A 21,145-nucleotide genomic window follows, 5' to 3' on the forward strand; every position below is an offset into this window, starting at 1 on the left:
ATTTTGTCAATCCCAAATCTGGTGCTGTACACTGTGTTAAAAAGTATTGGGAATTCTGATGTGCAAAATGCCTATTTATTGCTATAGGAATAAAATGCTTCAACCAGAAAAAGGAAAACATTAAATTGACATTAAACCAAAGCTTTATTTTTCACATTAAATTTAGTTTTCACACATTTTTCTAATTTGGCGGGAAATTGCTGTTGGACTAAAATTATGTCATTTTTTGGGGGATACCCTGTATAGTATTTCAGTATTGTAAATGAGTACAAACTGATTAAAACGTGTAACGATCCTCTGCTTTTAAAAAGTACAGTGTTTGAATGGCTTCTTGAATGATTCTTCAAGTGAATGCTATATTTGCAGGAAATATGAAAAATATATGGATTTGGAGGCAAAAGCAATGAGAATATGCAGAGCTGCATTTTAGTCCATTTGAGTTGAGTTTAGTTCCAAATCCTTTGGATTCATTCAGTCAAATAAAGACTTAATGTGTGAGGTTTTTTTCCCTTATGTAGTGACGCTTTATCCAATTTGATATTATCATGTCACGCACCGACCTTGGTCAAACAGCGACTCATTTCTGTCTGTCACCCTCCTGCTTTTGGCGTATATTGTTACAGATAAAGTTACATAATGAATATTTTATGGGCAGTTGAACAGGTCCCTCGTGAGGGAACTGATGGGGCTGACCAGGGTGAGCCTTTTCTTTGGACGGGAAACTGTTTGTGTTCAAGCTCACTGCAGGGCAACACTCGGACACAAAAAGTGGACATGAAAATAATGCAGCGCCCTTTCTTCGAGGAGCTCTTGTCAACACAACAGATTTCAATGCCTTGCATTCTCACGCTGCCTTGACTGTTCCTCCTCGTATTGCTCTTCATATCCCTCCCACCACATTTCCTCCCTCCCCTTTCTCTCTTTCCTCTCCCATCTCTTGCCTATGTGCACCGTGCCGCTTCACAATCAGCACAAGGCAGGCAGATGTAAGTTGAATCGAGGCGACGGTGAGAGAGGTGACAATGAGGTCGAGCGGGAGAATCAATTTCCAGCAGCCGGCCCGACTGTCGGGATGGGCTCGGCAGATGTGAGGATCTTCTTTATTTGCCTGCGTCTCGTGGTTTGGATCTTTACATTGCCATCCTTTTTAAAGAGCAGGCAGCAGGGTGTAAAATTCCAGTTTGAAGCTCAGCGTTGAAAGGAAACTGACGGACTCTTAATCTGCCGACCGCCCCTCATGAGCATCTGATTAACTACCAAAAGGCGACGTACGGAGGAATCAAGACCCTCAACAAGAAAATCATCACATTTTTACTTTATTCATACTTTGTATAGTTTTTATCTGCACTCCCAACCTTGTGCCTCAGGAATATTGTGAGCTTGTCAGTCCATTTATCAAGTGGGAAGTGATTTCTAACACAAGCAAGGCGTGTGACATTTGCCCTAGGGACGAGGTCACCTTTTACAACCAAACACCCTCACGGACCAAAGGAGCCTCACGGTCGCAGCTCTTTCATAGTTCATCCACTTGATATTAAAAGAATAGTTTTGATTATTGGTAAGTGACGAATCCAGGATGCAGGTCTCTCTGGTGTGCACGGACCACCGCGGCGGGGTGAGCCGCACCACGGAGGACCGGCTCAACCGCCAAAACGTCAACAGCCCCGGTACGGGCACAAGAAGCAAATTCCGAGCCGTGGCCATGGTTGCTCGAAGTCTTGGTCAGCTCTCTGTTCAGAGTGTGCCGTCTTCCAGCGAACAAAGCATGAGGACCGGCATGAAGTATAGGTAGGCCATGGTTGATTGGTTGATAGGATATTCCTTTGTTGGAATTGTCTTTTCCATCAATTTTACAGTTGGTTACCACACAGAAGGAAAATTGGCACTTGATATATTGGAGTATATTTGTCTGATTAATATTTCCTTAATATAAATCTTGATGGATGCTACCCTACATTTGAACTGAATTGACAGACTTTATTTGTATGTACAACTCCTAAAAACAGTGAAATGGCTTCTGTTTTATTCACTCTAGCTTTTAAGTCTAATGATGTGCAGGCAGCCAGTGCTGAAAAAGTGCTTCAATATGTTAATGAATGTTTTTAAAACTCTTATCCACGGGTACACGGATACACTGAATTTTTAAAAGTCTTTGTTTACGGTGGTCCTGACGTATGACATTTTGTGTTACAAACGGCACACAGCCTAAAAATGTTGTCACAAGCATTTATGCTCAGTTACTGCTGTACTTATTGTTTTGGATTTTTTTGTTATCATGATTTTACTACTGCTTTAGCGTAAATTAGTGATAAACTATGGGATATTCCTACTTAGTATAAATTCTGGTTACCGCTATTGAAACAGAACTCTGGCAAAATTTGATGGCCCTCAATAGGATTAACAACAACAACAAGAAATACATGTATTTATCAATTCTCAATCTCATCCTGGCAATCAGAAGCTTTAAAAATCAGATTCATTTCTTGCTGCACATTCTAATTAATATCAGCGCTCCTATATATGTAGCCCTGTATATGTAGCATGTGACATGCATTATTCAATAGCATCATTTAACATGTACAGCTGTTGAATACAGTTTGACTGCAAATTGTATCACGATATAAGTATTTCATATCAGTCTAGTAATTATTATTGAATTAATTAAAACATATTTTTTTTTACAATTTAAAATAAGGCCCAGAAGAAAAAAGGCTTAATTCAGGTAATTTTATTTTAAAATATCATATTTAATCTTTAACAAGAGGTCAACACAAATATGAAAAAGTCAAATTAAACTGGTGAATATGAAGATTAAATAAACCACTTTTTAAACACAGCATACTTAAATTGGTCTGGTCAAATGAAGACGTACATATTTCATCTATATGTATATATATTTATCTATCTATCAATAATTATTGATTTTTTTTTACCTATTTAAAATAAGAATAACAATTAAATTGATAACATTAAAAACATTACATTAATGAAAGATAACACATCAGGGGGAAAAACACCATTCAAAATATCTGCTCATAAAACTCTTTTTGAGCGAATATGCACTGTTTTTATTTACACCAGCAGTGCACAGTAAATGCTCATTTGTGGAAGACGCTAATCCAGTTTGTTGTTCATACAAAGTAAGTAGCAAACTGTTACTCTCATGGGGCCTAATTTTTCAAAGAATGCGTAAAACAGATTCTAAATTTGTGCATACGACTGAAATGTTGCGTAAATTTACGCATGTCCTCACGCACAAATCCAAATTGATAAATCCCATACTTTGCTTGGGAATGTTTGTACGAGCGCTTTACGCACACTTCTGTGCACACGCATGCTTGATAAATGAGGCCCCTGGGGTGCATTACAGTTGACCAACTGTCTTAGGACTACTTTATATTTTTAGCTGGCTCATTTTAGCCATTGGATATTTATTGCATCCTGATTCTTTTTTTCTATCAAACATTTTATTGAAGATAATATTGCTTCAATAAAATACATATTGATATTAAATTATCGCCAGGTCTAGGCAAAACAATTAAATGATCTTCCACTAGTTGGCAGAAGGTATGATTAGCTATTCACTTGTTGTCATTCATACAACATAAGTCATGGTTTCCTGCAAGTATGTCAGCTTTGTGTTCAAGTGAACGGGCCCTGATGTCACACTAGTACAAATAGACGATCATCTTTATTTCAGTATACGGTACATAATTTTCATGACATTTTTGTTTGGTGGGGTGTTGTGAAATCTTTGTAATGTAAAATGTGTGCCTTAGCTCAAGTTTAGAAAAAAATTGACGAGATTATACTGTTTAAGCGTACCTTAATGATGCTGTTGCTCTATATACTGGCAAATCTAACTATTTTATATTGCCTACAGAATATTCCTGTTAATGTTTGTACAGTATGCCGTGCATTATAATTGGAACAAAATATAGTTTAATTGGCTGTCGTCTAGAGGATGTACATTAGTCATCCTCCCTAGCCCTGCTGAAGACACATCACACTCCTTTGCATCTCATGCGCTCGGGGCAGCGATGCCATGTTGGCACAATCTAATTATTCAAGCTAATGATATTGAATGAGTAGAACCGCGTCTGCCCTCGAGGGAGTTGTCCGCCGTTTGTGCTGTTTCGCTTCCACGCTTTTGTCCAAAGAACACAACCCGCTCCGTGTTTGCATGCCGGGATCGGAGTGAATGCAACGCAGCCTTGTGTAGGCAGCTCAAGGTTGCATGCGCGCTGTGGGTGCAGCGCGGCGCTCATAAGAATGAAAGAGCAAGGATGGCGCGATTGAAAGGCGAGCGTAGGCATGTTGCTTCACAGTCATCTGTGGTCTTTATTAGTCAATTCATCTCAGGAGTTAGCGTTAACTTGGCCGTCCATTCCTGGTTTATCCTCGAGCACAGAAGACAGTAGTGAGCCCCAGCATATTTCCGGGCATGTATTTGTGTATTGGCAGATTTGGGGGATGTGAACCTATCCACTGAAAAACTCACCTATTTGCTGTTTTTGTGCTCAGGCCAAAGCGATGTGTAGTATAAAAATATTGCTTTGGTGCCATCTTGGTGCTAAGGAACTACAGCGGAACCTCACTTTTTGTGTGCCTAGGTTTTTGTACGATTCAGTTTTTTGCTGAGTTTGTTAAGCAACATTTTGTTCTTGTTTTTGTACAGCCACTCAGTTTTCAAACTAAAAAATCTTTGACTTGGCCATTCATTTTCCGTATTAGATGCGCCATAGCCTGTGCTCGTGACCCAGTCTGCCTTTGTTTCTCGTTGAGTTAGCATCATCCCGGAACAATACTTGGGCAACATTGGTGTAACACATCCTTTCAAAAGTCAAGTCTTCAAAATAAAAGTACTTCATTACAATAAAACAATTAAAAAAGACTTTCTTTGACCTCATGGCGGCTTATTTAATAACCGCATTCAATAACCAAGCACATTTGTTGAGTGCGTCAGGTAAATAAGCCACCATGGGGGCAACGAAAGGGTGGTGAAAGTGCGTTATCATATTGGCATGCTTTTGTTTTGAAGGACTGACTTTTGACACGATGTGTTGCTGGGCAGACAGGGAGAGTTGTTGAATAAAACGCTTGCATTGCAGAACTCACCTTGTCTGTTGAATCCTTTTTACGTAATACGACAGCAGGGCTCGACACTGCGCCCAGTATGCTCGGCTAACTTTTCAGTAAAATTCCATCCAGTTGCACCAGAGCGAGTGCATGTTTTAATGCTCCTACATGGGGGCAAAAAATTCAGTGAAGGCCCTTGGAGCGCTTCTGTGTCAGACTGTGCACACAAGGCATCTGTTACTCATCAGTCATCGTCAGGTTGAAAACAAATAAATAAATGTCGAAGTCTGGATGTGTACTTTGCCACCTTAACGACCATCTAGCTTGACTAGCACTATTTGCTTTATAAAACACGGCTTCCCATTCATCTCCTTTCCATTGACTAAGGAACCCACTTGTCATCTAGTCTTACATGTTGAATTATAAATACTGGAGTAAAACACTATGTATATGGCCGGTTGGGTCTCCAAATATCAAGCGATCGCTAGCTTAAAACGCAGACACGAGTTTGTGTGTTGTTGGCTGATCACTCGTGACATGTAATAGGCAGATGCTTGTTTTTGAGTATTTGTATTATCATTTGTAATACACTCAATTCAACCTTTGTGCTTCAAACGGATAGAGAAACTTTCCAAATATGTCTGTTTATTTTACTAATTTGCTAGCTTGTGCATTTAATATTACCGTTACGCGTCGGAGACAACTTGACAAGCGTTAAGAGTCATGTATGGATGTAACTGAGAGAATCCGGTCACTTTTCAAAATAAAATGTTTTTCAGCCTCGGATAATTAAAAAAAAAAACGAAGTACTGTACTTTTTTTTTTTTTTCTTTCTTTCATCTGTGCGCCCTGCCGTGGCCCGGTACCGGTCTGCGGCCCGATGGTTGGGGACCCCTGCTATAGGCCATCATTAATCTTCAAGTTAAAAGTGGTGTTTTATCCATTAGTCATTTACATTTATTTTACCGGTGCACTGTTTACTCAGGGTTCGGGTGGTATAAAACTTTTCCATAACATATGTTTTTAATATTTTTGTGTGTCTGTAATGGATTAATTGGATTCACATTGTTTTCTATGGGAAATATGGCCTTCGTACTGGTACTTGTGGCATCTATAGGAAGACTCAACAGACCTTTTTGGGCGGGCGTCGGTTACTCACGGATTTTTGCTATTTATGGCAGGGCTCATTCCCAACGAATAGTGGTGGTTCACCATACATTTTTGCACACTAATCCAAGATGTTTAATAGCTGTGTGAAATTCAGATGAGCCTCATTTGCATACGGTCCACGTTGTCGTTTCCCCAGCATGGCAGCCTTGAGCGGCCTTGTCGTGACTATCAGGCTGCATTTACGGGCGAGAGTGCAGGCTAGCTCGGAAAAGGACCTCCCCTGCAGGGTTGAGGGGGATAATATCAAAGCGAATGTCTTCTCACTCAGGCTCCGAGACGGCGTCCTCCCCACGGACAAAAGCATTCAGTAATATGACACTGGCTTTTCTTGATGTATGGTATTCTCCTGCAGAACTAAATAAATGCCTTCAAGTCAGGGCTGAATTAATGATGCACGCAAAATGGTTTATGATTATGTAAAGTGGTCCTGCTCGGGCGATGGGAGGATCTCTGTGAAATTGGGCTGTCGTTCATGTGATGCCCCTGCGGTTCGTCGCGACGCTCTCAACTCGTGTCCCAGTCTGTCAAACCTTTCTGAAGACATGACACACTTGTACAATAGCATGTCTCTAAACACAAGTACAGAGGTGGCAACAGCTCTCTGGCTTTGCTTCACATTCATTCACGAGACTGCTCTTTGTTTTTCCACTATTGACCTCCCTAAAACTCAAGCAAGATTTCCACCACAGGTGACTTTACCACTACAGTATTTACATTTTTTCAGTTGTCAACATCTGTGGAGGTTGATGATGATGATGATGCAAGCCAGGGGACATCACAAGACTATTGAAGGTTGCTTTATAATGCAATACTATTGCTTGTTATTGCCAAACTTTTATGTTATAACGCAATAAGTTTTCAGTTTGTATTGCGTTATCTTGCATTGAAATAATTATTGCAAAACAACGCAAGGTTATTTTAAGAGGAAACAAAGACTTTCACTTCTGGGTCGTTTAAATGTACATTGGCACTGGTCGAGATTTTTACGGTCTAAAGATGTCCCAGACAAGGACATACTTCACATGCAAAGGTATAAGGTACTAAATGTTCATAGTTAGTGAACAAAACAAAATTGCTATCCCGGATTACACACACAAGACAGGCTGGGCATGTTTCTGTCAGTTTGTGAAATGGCGTCTTGACTCCTCTGACATAATCCATGGTATTACATGTGTTGCACCACTAGAGGGCAGACTATGCCTGTGCAATGTCACTCTGCAGGGAGCACACCTGAAGTGTTGTGAAGGCAATTAATGAAGGTGTCTCCGTGGTATCGCAGAAGAGAACAGTGGTCTTCCTTTTTAAAGGAATCCTACACAATGTGTTCAGTCGGTACTTGACCCGGTTAGGGACGAATAGAGGGATGGATGAAAATACACTTGCGTCCTTTTTAAAAGACTTCTCGTCCTCTGTCCATCCATCCACAAAATGGGCGTCTCACCGGGACGGACGGACCATTCCATCCCTGGGAGGGAATGCCCATCTCTGCAAAACACATTGCTCCTTGTTAGCTACAGGGGGCAATGGCTCTCACCCTGGCACCCACATTTTTCCAGTCAGTATTAAGTCTCAACATACAAGTCGAACCATCCATCAATTCACCCATTTTCTACACCACGTGTCATTCGTGTCCATGGGCTTGTTCATTGAACAGTCGCAGGGCACATACTGTATACAGTAGATAGACAATCATTCAAATTGGACAATTGAGAATAATTCATTCTTCAATGAACCCAATAAGCATGTTTTTGAAATGCACGAGGAAGCCGGAGTATCACACGGAGAAAACACACCAAGCACGGCGGGAACATAACTCCATATAAGATGGCCTAAACCGATATTACAATCCAGACACCCGTGACTGCAAGGAAGACACGCGAACCACTAGTCTACTGTCTTGCCTCCTGTCAAACAACACAAATGTATTTGAAAACAGCAAATGTTATTTTAAACATAGACATCATGCATTTCAGAGAACATTATTAAGGAACCAGAAGTAGAGTCAAATTAAGCATCCAAAGGCACAAATAAGGCAACAATGTGTGTCTGTGAGTTGAGAATCATTGCTCTAACTTGCTTGTCATCTAAAAGCCTATTTTTGCATGCAGTGTTTAATGACAATTATAGTTATGAGAGAAAACGTCTCCCATGGTTACTGTAAACACTTGACTGGAGAGGCGTTATGAGGCTCATTACCTTGAGCGGCACACACAACAAATGTTTTGTCATTGTTGTTGTAAATGTGACGTGTTTGAGTGTGTAACATGGCTTTAGATATTTTTAGAATTTTGGGGTGGTAAATTCTGAATGAAATGTAAAACTCGGTTCAGCGCGGCGGGCCGTTGATTTGCACGTTTGCCTCAGTTGTGAGCTTCTTGGTTCAAATGTATTCTCTTGTCTTCTTGTGTGGAGTTTTCATGTTGTCCCTCTGCTTGTGGAACAAGTAAATCGATCATTTTATATATGTACAGAGTACATTGCTGTGTAAGGCCTAAACTGATCTTGAAAGTGTTTGAATCTGACTTCAGAAAATATGTAAAGCAGTGTAAAGCGGACCAAGTTTCCAGTGAATCATAACTAGAGAACCGATAATGGCACATACTGTATTTTAGCAGTATTTTACACCTGGAAGCACACTTCTTACTAACTTAACAATGGGGGAAAATGAAGGCACCATCTATCTATTATTAACTTCTGTTGCTGAGAATGACTGCTTACACAAAGGCAGCGTGGTGGCGACAAAAAGCTCGTGGGTGTGAGATTTTGGGCATGGTGAGTGTGGGTGCATACTGGGACATTTTCCTCGTCATCAAGGCTTTCCGCCTGCGCTCCCTTTGCTGAACGCACAGGCCACGCTGATGTAAACACGGCGTGACACTTCCATCCACAGTGTTCATTTCAATACCCTACTTAGGTGCCATCTTAAAATGTGCACACCACATTCACCAACATCTGTTTGCTCTGGGCATGTGAAGTGATGTAGCTATGTGTAAACTACATGGTTTTCGTTGCTGGAAGAGTAGTATTATTGTGGAATATTTTTATTTGACTGTAGTTCCCTCAAATAGTGGCCCCTACTGTTGTCTTTTGGATGCTTGAAAAAATAGATGCCTCTCCCCAAATAGGCACCTATGGGTTTTTTTTTCGCTTCCAAGAACCTAAAAAGACATGGAGTTAACTTCTGAGTCCATTTGTACGCCACTGCTAACCAAAACAGCAGCACAAACGTGCAGTGTCTCATCAAAGACAAAATCAGGAAGTGTAATTACTTCATGTCATAGACTTGATTTTTCACATACTGACATTGAAGTCCCTTGTAGCGTTAAAATAAATATTTTTGAAATTCCACACACCGGAGAAAAGAGTGTTGTTAAGTCCTGCCAAAGTTGAATAATCAAAAATAGTTTAACTTAACATGTATTGTTTTATCATTATTTCAAAATGTGTGTTCAGTAGAAAAATCCCTCCACTGTTGCAGTTGAGTAAACGACCACAGCTGATATGAGGATGCCTGCATGTGACAGAAACTAGTAGTAGTGTTACAGTGAAATAGAAAACCGAGACAGCTGTTCATTCTTTGCCTCACCATTTAATTAGTGTGTGTATGTGTTTGTTCGTTGTTGTCTTGAATGCACTACAAATAGCCTCTATTTCTTAACGTTACTATAAAAAGTGAATAAGGGGCAAGCTGTTTATCCCCGTAGTATTAATTTTTGTACTCCCAACAGTTTGTCCTGTGGTTTGAGGCTGTTGACACTGCCCTGTCTTCCATCATGTCCAGTTAGATGCTATTCATTTGGGGCTTTCTAAATAATAGTGCTCTTCTTTATAATAAAATAACACCAGCAGCATATTGCAATCTATTACGTCCTATGCCAGAAAAGATCCGCTTGATGAAATGTACTAGGAGACGTTCACTTAAGACAAGTTGAAGTTGAGATTTCCACCGGTTGAAATGGAGCAGAGTGTGCTTGGAGCCTTATTTCAAACACATCCCTATTTGCAGAGCTGAGCATTTTACAAAAAATATAGCATCCGTTATTCGTCATCCGTCTGCAGCGTGGGTACCCTTCCGTTGTCAGTCAGTCGCCTTTTTTTCTGGGGGGGAAAAATTGTACCCATCTATAGGCCGGTCTGCCTCTAATTTTAAACAGCCGTCCGTCGGCGAGTCTGACTAAACTTTCACTCGCACCCCCACCCCGCTGGATGATATTTGGACAGAAATAGTGACTCACCGCCTGTCTGCTTGCTTTGACAGAATGGTCCCTCACTCAAATCTGTTCTCCAAGCAACAACAACTCACTATTTTACTTCACACTTACTTGAGAGGTTCTCTCGTTTTTCAATAAAAGTGTGATACACACCACAAGCATACATCGAAAACGTGGAACTGCCATTGTGGAGTATGACTTGCCTACTCGTTCTAACGTATTTGCAAAGTACGTTAGAACATATTGATAAAAGGCCACATGCTAAAAACATAATGCCACGGGGGGTTGACTTGCACAAAAAAAAAATAAGATAATCAGTTTTTAGAAATTGTCAGTACAGTTTATACCAATACGTTTGAAAATTGCGTAAACATAATTTATTAGTAATTTTTATGGTTTTATTTTGCCTGCAGTGCATGATGTTTTTAGCCCTTTGCCTACGTTTCATCAATACATTTGAATGTACTTTACAAACACGTTCGAATGTGTTTGCAAATTCACTTGAATGTGTACCTAATCTAACCTAGCGCGCAAGTAAGTGAAAGACTCACCCACCCCTTCGTGTCCTCACAAATATACACGAGGTACAGCTGCAGCGCAAACACGGGAACAGGTATTGTATTGGAACAGAATAGCTACTTGTGAACTTTTTAATGATTTTAAACTTAATTAACACCTTACCCCTTAGTCTATTTAATTGTGTTAAACTGTGAGGAAGAAGTGCCTGAAACCAGCACAAGAGCTGCTGGCATTCTGCACTGGTGAAGCCACCTCTGAGGCTATATTAATAGTTGTGCTCGGTGAGAATCTCTCAACACGTTCCACTTTATGGCTTTGTTTGCTCATTCATCACTCTGTCCTGTCATCTCCCTTGACTTCAGATGCTTGTCATTTTTTTTAACATGCATACCTTAAAATGACAAAATAATAAGCACATGCGCAAATTATGTCAAACTGTTTTGGGAGCATACAGTTCACTCTAAAACAGTTCAGTTAAAAACCGAATTTGGGTCAAGAATGGATGGAAAATGTAAAAAGACTGTCACACCATAACTGTTGTAAATTAAAGATTGTCCCTGAAAAAAATTGTCCCTAAAAAAAAAGGATATTGGAACACAAAATTGGTTTGTTCAAATCTACCCAACCCATAAAAAACGAGTTTTGTACAAAAAAAAACAGAAAGTTGGGTCAAACTGACCCAAGTAGGGGATCAATCTCTCTATATTTTTTTTACCCAAATTGGGTTATTTTGACCCAACTGTTTTTAGAGTGTTTGTATTCAATCTCTTCTGGAACGCTGTCTGTCACCTGAGAGTGGCCAAAGTAATTACAGGAGACCCTTCTTTTCCACTGTTGTGGTTTGTCAGCAAGTCGGCATGCTTCCTGTTCAGTCCATGTCCTGATCACAGGTTTTTCCCCTCAGTGCCACTGTTGGTGTCGCTGTCCTTTTTACCGGGCCTGTCTCCTTCATTATTGAGGAGGCTGTGGAAGCCATGACTTTACTGTTGTGATTCACTTCTGCTGATGCTCAGCAGGCACCTGAGCCCTGTGTGCTGGCGTGGGGGGCCATGCTGCAGGGTCTTTTCAAGGTTGCCCAAGCACAAATATCGAACATGACTGGACAACCGTGGCTTTGACTGACGAGCTTTAGAATCTGATATGGGGTGCTTGAAAATGCTGGAGTTTTAATGTTGCTTTCTCAAGGTTCCAAAACAGCGACAAACAAGATCATTAATCCTGGATTCAGAGTGCAGGTCCAAGTGTCCAATTTCCGATTTAATGCCAATTAAAGTTGATTTCTATGTACATTTCAAGTGGTACAAATCGCATATGGCTATGTTTACACTTAAAGAATATATGAAATAACCTGCATGTACAGAAATTGTACATAAATAACTCTTCAAGCATCAACACAAGTGTAAACAATAATGCATACAGTAAATAAAACGAACACTGTGTTGAAGATTACATAGCAGTTGGCCTGGGCTGACTCTTTAAATGTCATCATTTACATTACCCATTGGCTGCAGTCAGCATTATATATATTTTTTTTATTACACTGGTCATCAGCAGGCAGCACGGTGTTCAACTGGTTAGCACGTCCGCCTTGCAGTGTGGAGGTCGTGGGTTCAGATCTGGCCCTGGCCTTCCTGCGTGGAGTTTGCATGTTCTCTAACACTCTAAATTGTCCGTAGGTGTGAGTGTGAATGGTTGTTTTTCTTTGTGTGCCCTGCGATTGGTTGCAATCAGTTCAGGCTGTAACCCGCCTACTACCCGTAGGCAGCTGGGATAGGCTCCAGCACGCCCGCGACCCTTGTGAGGATAAGCGGTACTGATAATGGATGGTCATCAGCAAATTTTTATCAGAGATGGCTGTATGTGTCCCTAAAAGTAATTTTGACGCTGATTTCAAAACGTTCTTTACATCTTTTTTGCCATTGTCATTTTTTGTTAAGTTTGACCTGTATAAAAGCTTGCACTATACTGATTTTACCATGTATTGTAATTCATAGCTATGACTTTACAGGGGAAAAAATCCACATGTTGCTGTAACTCTTAATTCATAAATATTACTAAATATATATTGCATATATTGTATTATCATTTTATTATTATGAAAACCTGATGTCCTAGAGAATAACGGAGGGCAGATTCAGAATCAGCACACAAAAAAATCTAGAAACGTTTACTTGCATCTTTGATTAAAAAAACAAAAAATGTTAAATTTTGTTGACCTGTGTAATCAACACACCTCTAATGTATCATATTTAAGCCACGTTTTATTGTCTATGCTTTTGTTGTAGTTTAGAGTTACAGCTGGTGTTTTTAATATACCGGTAATTGCAGTAAATATACATCAATCAGTATATTTTGATGTGGTCAAGCTTGAAATTGACAGGTACAACAGCGTGTTTTCTTGCATTGGCACATATCTGATACACACTGGGGTTTTTTTTATCCACTTTTGGCTATGTTCATAATCGAAGTATCAGACATCAAATTCCATGCATATTGTAATTGTATTTTAAGATAATCTATAATACTGCCAAGCGAACTCATTCACAACATTTGGGAGGAACCATATTGATTTGAGACTGTTAATGTGCCTCGAGATGTGCTTCCTTTTTGCTTAGGAAAAGATTGGATTTTTGTTTTTCCCTTTTAAATCCATGTCTGAACGTTAGCATCTATGAATTGAGAATTACAGTTATGACCTTTTTTTTTTCCTGATGTGAAAAAGCAGGTGTTTATTTGTCATAAGCAGATGGCGCTCCCATTTTTTATTTATTTTTTTTGTAATTTGGGCATCTGCTTCAGCCTTTCAGAGTATTATTTTATACATTTTCCCAAATAACTTACTCCAGATAAGTCCATTTTCATTGAAGTACATATTTTTCCCCACAAGTAATCTTAGGCTGATACGGTTGCTCTACGAATTAAATATAAAGAGGTTTTCTGTGCAATCTCATTATATGTACATGCATTTGCATTGAACACTAAAAATCTATTTAATCACACAGCATGAAATTGATTTTATACTGAATGCAGAATAATATGTATGTTTTGAGTGTTAGAGAAAACAAACTGGAGCTTGTTAGCTGCTTATTTAGTGGAGAACACGCTGAAGTTTAATGGAGTAAACGGTTAGCTGTAAACAATAAACAAACATTCCAGTCCATCATCTCAAACATGCAGCAAAAACAATTATGGCCCCTATAATCTGCTTTTGGTTCCTTTTGATTGATGCGGAGTGCAGCATCCTCAGGGGGTGTTTTCCACATTGAAATAAAAGGAAGCTAATTAAAGATTAGCTACGCTTTGCCAGAGGGGATCGCGTTAACCTTGTCACCGCACGCACCACAAAGGTTCGCGGTCCCTCCGGATGCTTTTCTTCTCTGGATTAACTTCTGTCGGCTACTAAATGTGACGTCGTCGGATAAGATAACCAAATAGGACTTTGATACTTTTTGTGGACGCACTGGAATACCCTCTGAACAAATACGTACACCATATGTATATTGTATTTCAGTATTATTTTGAGCAGTGGCAGGCTTCAGTGGTAGGGACTGTGACCCAATGCAGTCCTTAATAGCACCGCTATCACCTGTCAATTTTACCAAGTAATATATTAAAACACAATGTAACAACATGTAACATTACTAAAGCAAGAAACATAGTTAACCCTTATTCTTCTTCCAAACAACTCTAAGCCTCTACATAAGGTATGAGGGTTCGCGTTCCTCAATGCTCTGAGTTTTTATTTTCTCTCTGAATTTTATCACGGCTTCTCAAAACTCACTTACAAAAGGCTATTGTCTGCCTCCCGTTCTACTACTGTTTCGCATCCGCTGTATTTCCATACAGGCTGTGTTACAAAAGATATACAGTAGTAGATTTCCTCCCCCACAATCATTTCAACTCCTGCACACGTTACATCATCCCTGACGAAACTTTTTTCCTCTTTTGCCTGCTTATCTTTTATGAAAAGGCTGACCAGAGGCAGCGCACTTCATTGTCTGATTATGTCTCAGGGCTTATTGATTTAAATTACACCTCAAATCACCCTTCAATGGTGATACATTGTATTGCGCTGAATAGCAAACCTACAATAGTAAACCACACGCATGTTAGGAGACACAAAGCTGCAGTTGTCAGGGGAGTAGGCTGCATGGACCGAGATAGGCTTTAGCTTCGGGGAGCTCATCAAGCTTCCACATTACGGTATGGCTGAGTCATCCATATATCCATATCACTTACAATTTTGCAGTCTGTCAAATCTGCCTTCAAATCCATGCCTTGACTTCTGACCGCAATCTCAGACGGGCTCTTCGCAGTGGACTGCTGCTTAATGTACTTCATAAGTAAGGCTTTGAACTAAGATGCACTGGAGTAGCAAAAATAATCTATCATTGTCATTTTAGCGCAGCATTAACATCAGCACTCTTGTGTTGTGTCTTGACAGAAACCTTGGGAAGTCGGGTCTGCGCGTGTCCTGCCTAGGATTAGGTAAGAGCCAAACCGCGAGAGAGGGGTTGCGATGACCTGGATGCATTGTGTAACCATTGTGTAAACGAGTCACGGCGGGAACTCGGGAGTCCTTTCTCATCATGTGGTCACAAAAGATGGTCATTATTTCAAAGACTCCAGCAGCAAGATGTAAAAAGCTCTGAGGGCATTTCAATTGGCTGAAGTAATGCAAATTTTTCGTGCCTATATAGACCGATGTGCGGTGTATAATGTAGGACATGTCACTTTTGTACATTTGGAGTCTTTTTGAAATAATATTCTTAAATCAAAATGTAGTGAGTTATTAAACCAAATGTCCAGAACACATGAGTACACTTTGCACATGAAATTGTATTGTTGGGTTTCAATGGTCCCACCAAGAAATAATAGATTTCCATAATCCCTAATATGTGTTCTTCATGTTCCTCACACATTCAGAAAACTTGCATTTTAGGGTTATAAAGGATTCTAAATCGTCCACAGGTGTGAATGGTTGTCTGTCAATATGTGCACTGTGAATGGCTGGTGACCAGTCGAGGGTGAACCCCACCTCTCGCCCAAAGTCAGATGGGACCAACTCACGTGATACGATAAAATGAATGGATACGTAATGCCTAAAAATAGTTCGGAAAGTTGTTGACACTAGATTTATATATGAGCCTGTCTTTCTGTTTTGAGTTGTGGCCACTTTTTCAACAGCAACATAACCTAGATTTGTTCATTTCAACAGTTGCCAAATGCTTAGCCCAAAATTAGGTCATAACCAAAAACTCATGCCCATATGTTTCTAAAGCACACATACTGATTTCAACCTATTATTGAATTTGCGAGAGACCCTTCGCGACATTTCTTGTTACAGTCACAGAGTCCATGGCTCTGCTTTGACTGCATAAATAAGGCTTTACCATCGTAACTATTGAACAGGTTCAACAGTTACGATTGTTACCCCTGACTGTATTGTAAATCGGGGGGGTGGAATCACTCTTAACAAAACCCTCTCCACAGGATAACGTTGAATATTGGTGTACGGAGCCTCCTTAATATTCTGCTTCCTTTCTCCGTACATGAACAGGAACATGGGTGACGTTTGGCGGGCAAATTACAGATGAGGTGAGTTGACTAGCAACGAAGACGTCATATTCTGTAGTTGCAGCCTTCATTTATCTGTCGAATGAAAGATGCTTGTTAGCGTTGTGGTGTCAGTGGTCTTTCATCCCGCCGCTCACTCCCTCGTTTTCCTTGCCCCTTTTGCTTTCTCAACAGATGGCAGAGCAGCTGATGACTCTGGCGTATGAAAATGGCATCAATCTGTTTGACACGGCCGAGGTCTATGCTGCGGGGAAGTGAGTGTGCACCTTCGCCTCCTTTTAAAAAGCCTCTGCAACGTGACTGATTTAAGTCGACGAGGCAATGTTACAGCCCGATCAAAAAGTGACCTTGATCTCGGTGATTCATCCCAGTAGGACGGACATTGCTACCATCTCGTGGTACGCGCTGTTGCTGTTGTTTTTGTTTGAATTCTTCATGGTAAAGTAGTCCCTATGTCAATACAAACACAATATTAGGCATACCCGCGCCGCAGAGGCTGTGAGGAAAAAAAAAAAAAAAAGTGCAAAAAGCAAAAGTCCGTTGACATGAATGCAAGTAGATATGTTTATCCCGCTATGCAAGACTAGAAATAAATTCCCACTGTCATTGTCAACTGTTTTTACTGGGACACAACGTTGTCCAGAAATGAGCATAGACTTGGAAATGACCTCATTTTAGCTCCGTTTTTTTTGCAGTGCTATTATTAAGGCTGTAATCTCAATTTAATAATATCTAACCTTTTTCCTCTTTTGTGGATTAATCTGGTTGTAACACGGCTGCTTTGATGTAATCTGAAGGATTAATTTTTCCAAATGGTGCCCGCCCCCGCCCCCCTTTTTAATTTTTTTTTATTTTTAGATTCGCTCAAGAAACATCTAGTTTGAGTACAGAAACTAACTAACATTGGCATGCTGTATTTTAGTCTGTTTTCATCCGCCATGTCATTGTTAACCTCCATAAAACAAGCCCTCGTTTTTACACCAGAAAAACACACGGCACGCTATCTGCGAAGCACGTGCAAATGTTTGCCACACAGCTGAGTATGTGGTGTTGCACAGGTGTTAATCCTGACAGCTTCCACTCGCAAAAGCAGCATGAAGGAGATTATGTTGCACACATGACACACGCACACACAGCACGGCGGGGTGGAAAAAGCGTTTTGATTTGCGGCATGTGTTTGTTACGCTGTAATTTTAACCGCAGTTTTGGATGTATTTCCAATTTTTTTTTATATTTATTTATTTTGCACGACACAAAAGATTTTCTGAAAATAGTCAGACAGCGTGAGTTTTGTTTCTCTGAAATCTGAATTCATGTGCATAATCACAAAGCTCAGCTCACCGGGGCTGCTGTTATCAGCAAACACACGTGGTGCTTTCTTTTTTTTATTACCTTCAGATGCATCATAATTACATGATATTGTGTGCAGAGCCAGCGACAAATTGGAAGCGCAATTGCAGAGAAGTGTGAAAGCAATAACATATTATGAATTCATGGCTAGGGCGGCACGGCGGTCGACTGGTTAGCACGTCCGCCTAACAGTTCAGAGGTCTTCGGTTCGATCCCGGCTCCGGCCTCCCTGTGTGGAGTTTGTATGTTCTCCCCGTGCCCGCGTGGGTTTTCTCCGGGCACTCCGGTTTCCTCCCACATTCCAAAAACATGCATGGTAAGTTGATTGGACTCTCAAAATTGCTCTTAGGTGTGATTGTGAGTGCGGATGTTTTTCTCTGTGTGGCCTGCGATTGGCTGGCAACCAATTCAGGGTGTCCCCCGCCTACTGCCCGAAGACAGCTGGGATAGGCTCCAGCACGCGCCACGACCCTTGTGAGGATAAGCAGTATAGATAATGGATGGATGGAAATTCATGGCTAATGCATTTTTTCCCCTCTGTTTTTCTGTGGTAAATCATAAGATATAATGTGAATAGAAACCTAATTAACGGAGGGATGAAGAAGACTATATAGCTTGTGTTTGGGCCCCACAAATAAATGATTTCAGGGAAGGAGCACAAGGGTTGCATTGCGTGGGTGCCAGCAGATGCACGCATGTGCGCGCAGACACATACACATACACACACAAAATTTGTGTTTGAGCTAGCACGATCTGATAGTGAAGCATCTACCATGTTGTCTCTGCTCACAGCCATCACAACAACACTATACAGTACCACACATGAAAACCCAAAGGCTGTGCTAATGGCGATTGACAGAAAGTGCTAGTAATAAGTGTATCGTATGTACGTGTATATCTTATTGGACTGTACATTCAATTACTGTCCAACTACAGTTGAAAATGCAACACAAGCTGTTGTAGTATGGTGGTCGTCCGATTTGTTTAGATTTTGAACAAATCTTTCCTGAGAAATATTGGAAATAGAAATAATCATATAAGCCTTTATTAACTATACTAGGACTAAAAAACAGCATTCTTAACGGGCATATAAGTGCAAAAATAACGTAACCACTTTTGACAGTAAAATGTAAACTATGAAATGGATTAACTACAGTATTTCAGCTGTTTTGTATTTAATCAGTGGAGATATATATACAGGCTACATTAATGGTAGAAAACGTTTTTGAATTATCTCTCATTTTTTTAATGGACAGAACCTGATAGTTCAACACAGTGACTTTTTATTTCTTACTCTAAATAGAAACAAATTCATCAGCAAATGGGTTTACTGTGTGGAAAGAGTGTCACTTTAGGGTGGTTTGAAGTGAGAGTGGGCAGACACACGCACTTACGTGACTTTTGAGTGTTGTCCTAATGAGCCCCATGTTGAACATGCCACTCTTTAAGCACCCATGTGGCTGTTAATGAGCGACATGGCGTCCGCTCCGCAGCACAGCTGGGGCCGGAACATGGCAGCTCTCTCACATACACAATTGATGCCAACGTTTATACTGTTATTTTTTTCTGCTATTCGCTTTTTGTGTTCACGTCATTTTGTGTTGAATGAACTTAGGTAAGAAAGAATGCCGGTCGTTGTTTTTGTAAGTGAGCCTAAAATGTCAAAGGTACACACAAAAAAACACAACACGTTTGTTCCTGCTGACAGAAAATTTCACACAGGAATCCACTGAAATTGCATTTTACATAAATTCCTGCGAAAGGATTTCACTTTGCATTGGTGGCTTTTGTGCACCAGATGGCACTACTTTTTCCCCATTCAACGCATGCAACAAAATTTCAGACATTCGTTTGTTTTTGCAAGGGTGCCTAGCTAATGAAATATTAATCAGTGTTTTGTTGATGTTAGATAAGGCTGTAAATGAAAATGAATGCTGCCAATCATTGACCCATCTCAGGGCCTAATAATAACAAATAAATACTCCTTGGATGTCTTCTATGAAAATAATTTTCTTTTTTTTGTGGATAAGGACAAATGTTTCAAAGGCTTCTTAAGGGTTAAATCAGGCTGTGTCTTTGTGTGCTTGGCAGGGCTGAGGTGGTGCTGGGGAACATCATAAAAAAGAAAGGATGGAGGTAGGCCCTTTTTTTCTTTTCTCATTTCCGTCTCACCAGCCTACCTCTAATCTTGTCATCGAAGCTCTCACATATTGGGTAGGCAGTGTGTTTGTGTGAACTGGAACCATAAGGCATGACGATGAAAGATCAAATGTGGCAAGCCCACACGACCGCGTGCCTCCTTTAAAGACATTGAATAATAAACCGACTTGGTAGGACCTGTCTTCTACTTGGTCCGCCCAGGTCTGGCACGATTCAGCTTTGTCAATTTGTACCCGCCTCCACCTCTCATTCATGTATGCTGGCTCAGTTCCGGCGCTGTGGGTGCATGTGACACTCAAAGGATGAGGTAGAAAGGAGCAGGACTCTCGGTCCGTCTCCAGCGATCGCCCACTCGCACGGACGGCGCAGGCTGTAACCTTTCGTGCTGTAACACATGCGCTTTCATTCTCTACTTTGCAGACGCTCCAGTCTGGTGATAACAACCAAGATCTTTTGGGGAGGAAAGTAAGTTGAGAAAGCATCTTAGATTTGTCATTGATGCTCCTGATAGTGGAGAATTTGTCACCCATATTATTGTCTTTCATTGTTGGGTCACATAGTGGATGACACGGTGGACTAATGTCTTTTTCTCTGTGCAGAGCCGAGACTGAAAGAGGTTTATCTCGAAAACATATTATAGAAGGTGAGTGCTGAATTAAAATGCGCAGGGTGTGCTCGGTTTAGCAGGGTCCCAACGGGTTTTGATTCTACAAAAGGCAAACAATAAAGTAGTTTTCTCAGTGGCGTAAAAATACATGGTCAGTAGAAGTCATGCGATTACTGTTTTTCCTTTGATTGTTTTATATTTATGGCTTAGAAGTAGTGGTGTACAACCTAACATTGACAGACAATTCATTATGTATTGTGATACTGTATATGCAATTCAAGAACGGCACATTTTCAAGTGGAACGATTTCGGTTTGATTAAGTGGGATTACAATATGGTACAGCTGTAGCTGTTGTTCAAACTATTCAAGTTAATTCAACTTAAAGATACAACAAATCATCAGCAACATAAAATCGACATACTAATTTGCATCACTCATAAAAGATGATTTCGATACGTATCCCGATACATG

The 21,145-nt window shown here is 40.4% G+C and overlaps 1 protein-coding gene across 6 annotated transcripts in view; it reads left to right on the top strand.

The window, feature by feature from the left end:
* kcnab2a (potassium voltage-gated channel subfamily A regulatory beta subunit 2a) overlaps positions 1-21,145 on the top strand; it is an 82,964-nt gene that overhangs the window by 47,001 nt on the left and 14,818 nt on the right. For 5 of the 6 annotated variants that reach the window (XM_086041920.1, XM_086041923.1, XM_086041922.1 and 2 more), the window contains 6 exons: positions 15,424-15,467; positions 16,540-16,577; positions 16,731-16,810; positions 19,998-20,042; positions 20,487-20,531; positions 20,666-20,709. In XM_086041920.1, coding sequence (XP_085898046.1) covers positions 15,424-15,467; positions 16,540-16,577; positions 16,731-16,810; positions 19,998-20,042; positions 20,487-20,531; positions 20,666-20,709 — 296 coding nt within the window. Of the gene's footprint in view, positions 1-975; positions 1,789-15,423; positions 15,468-16,539; positions 16,578-16,730; positions 16,811-19,997; positions 20,043-20,486; positions 20,532-20,665; positions 20,710-21,145 lie in introns of those variants that run through there. The other variant, XM_086041919.1, reaches the window with a different exon arrangement.

This window comes from Filicampus tigris, chromosome 9 (assembly GCF_054856515.1).
Source record: "Filicampus tigris isolate MCC_2025a chromosome 9, RoL_Ftig_1.0, whole genome shotgun sequence".
Lineage (NCBI taxonomy): Eukaryota > Metazoa > Chordata > Actinopteri > Syngnathiformes > Syngnathidae > Filicampus > Filicampus tigris.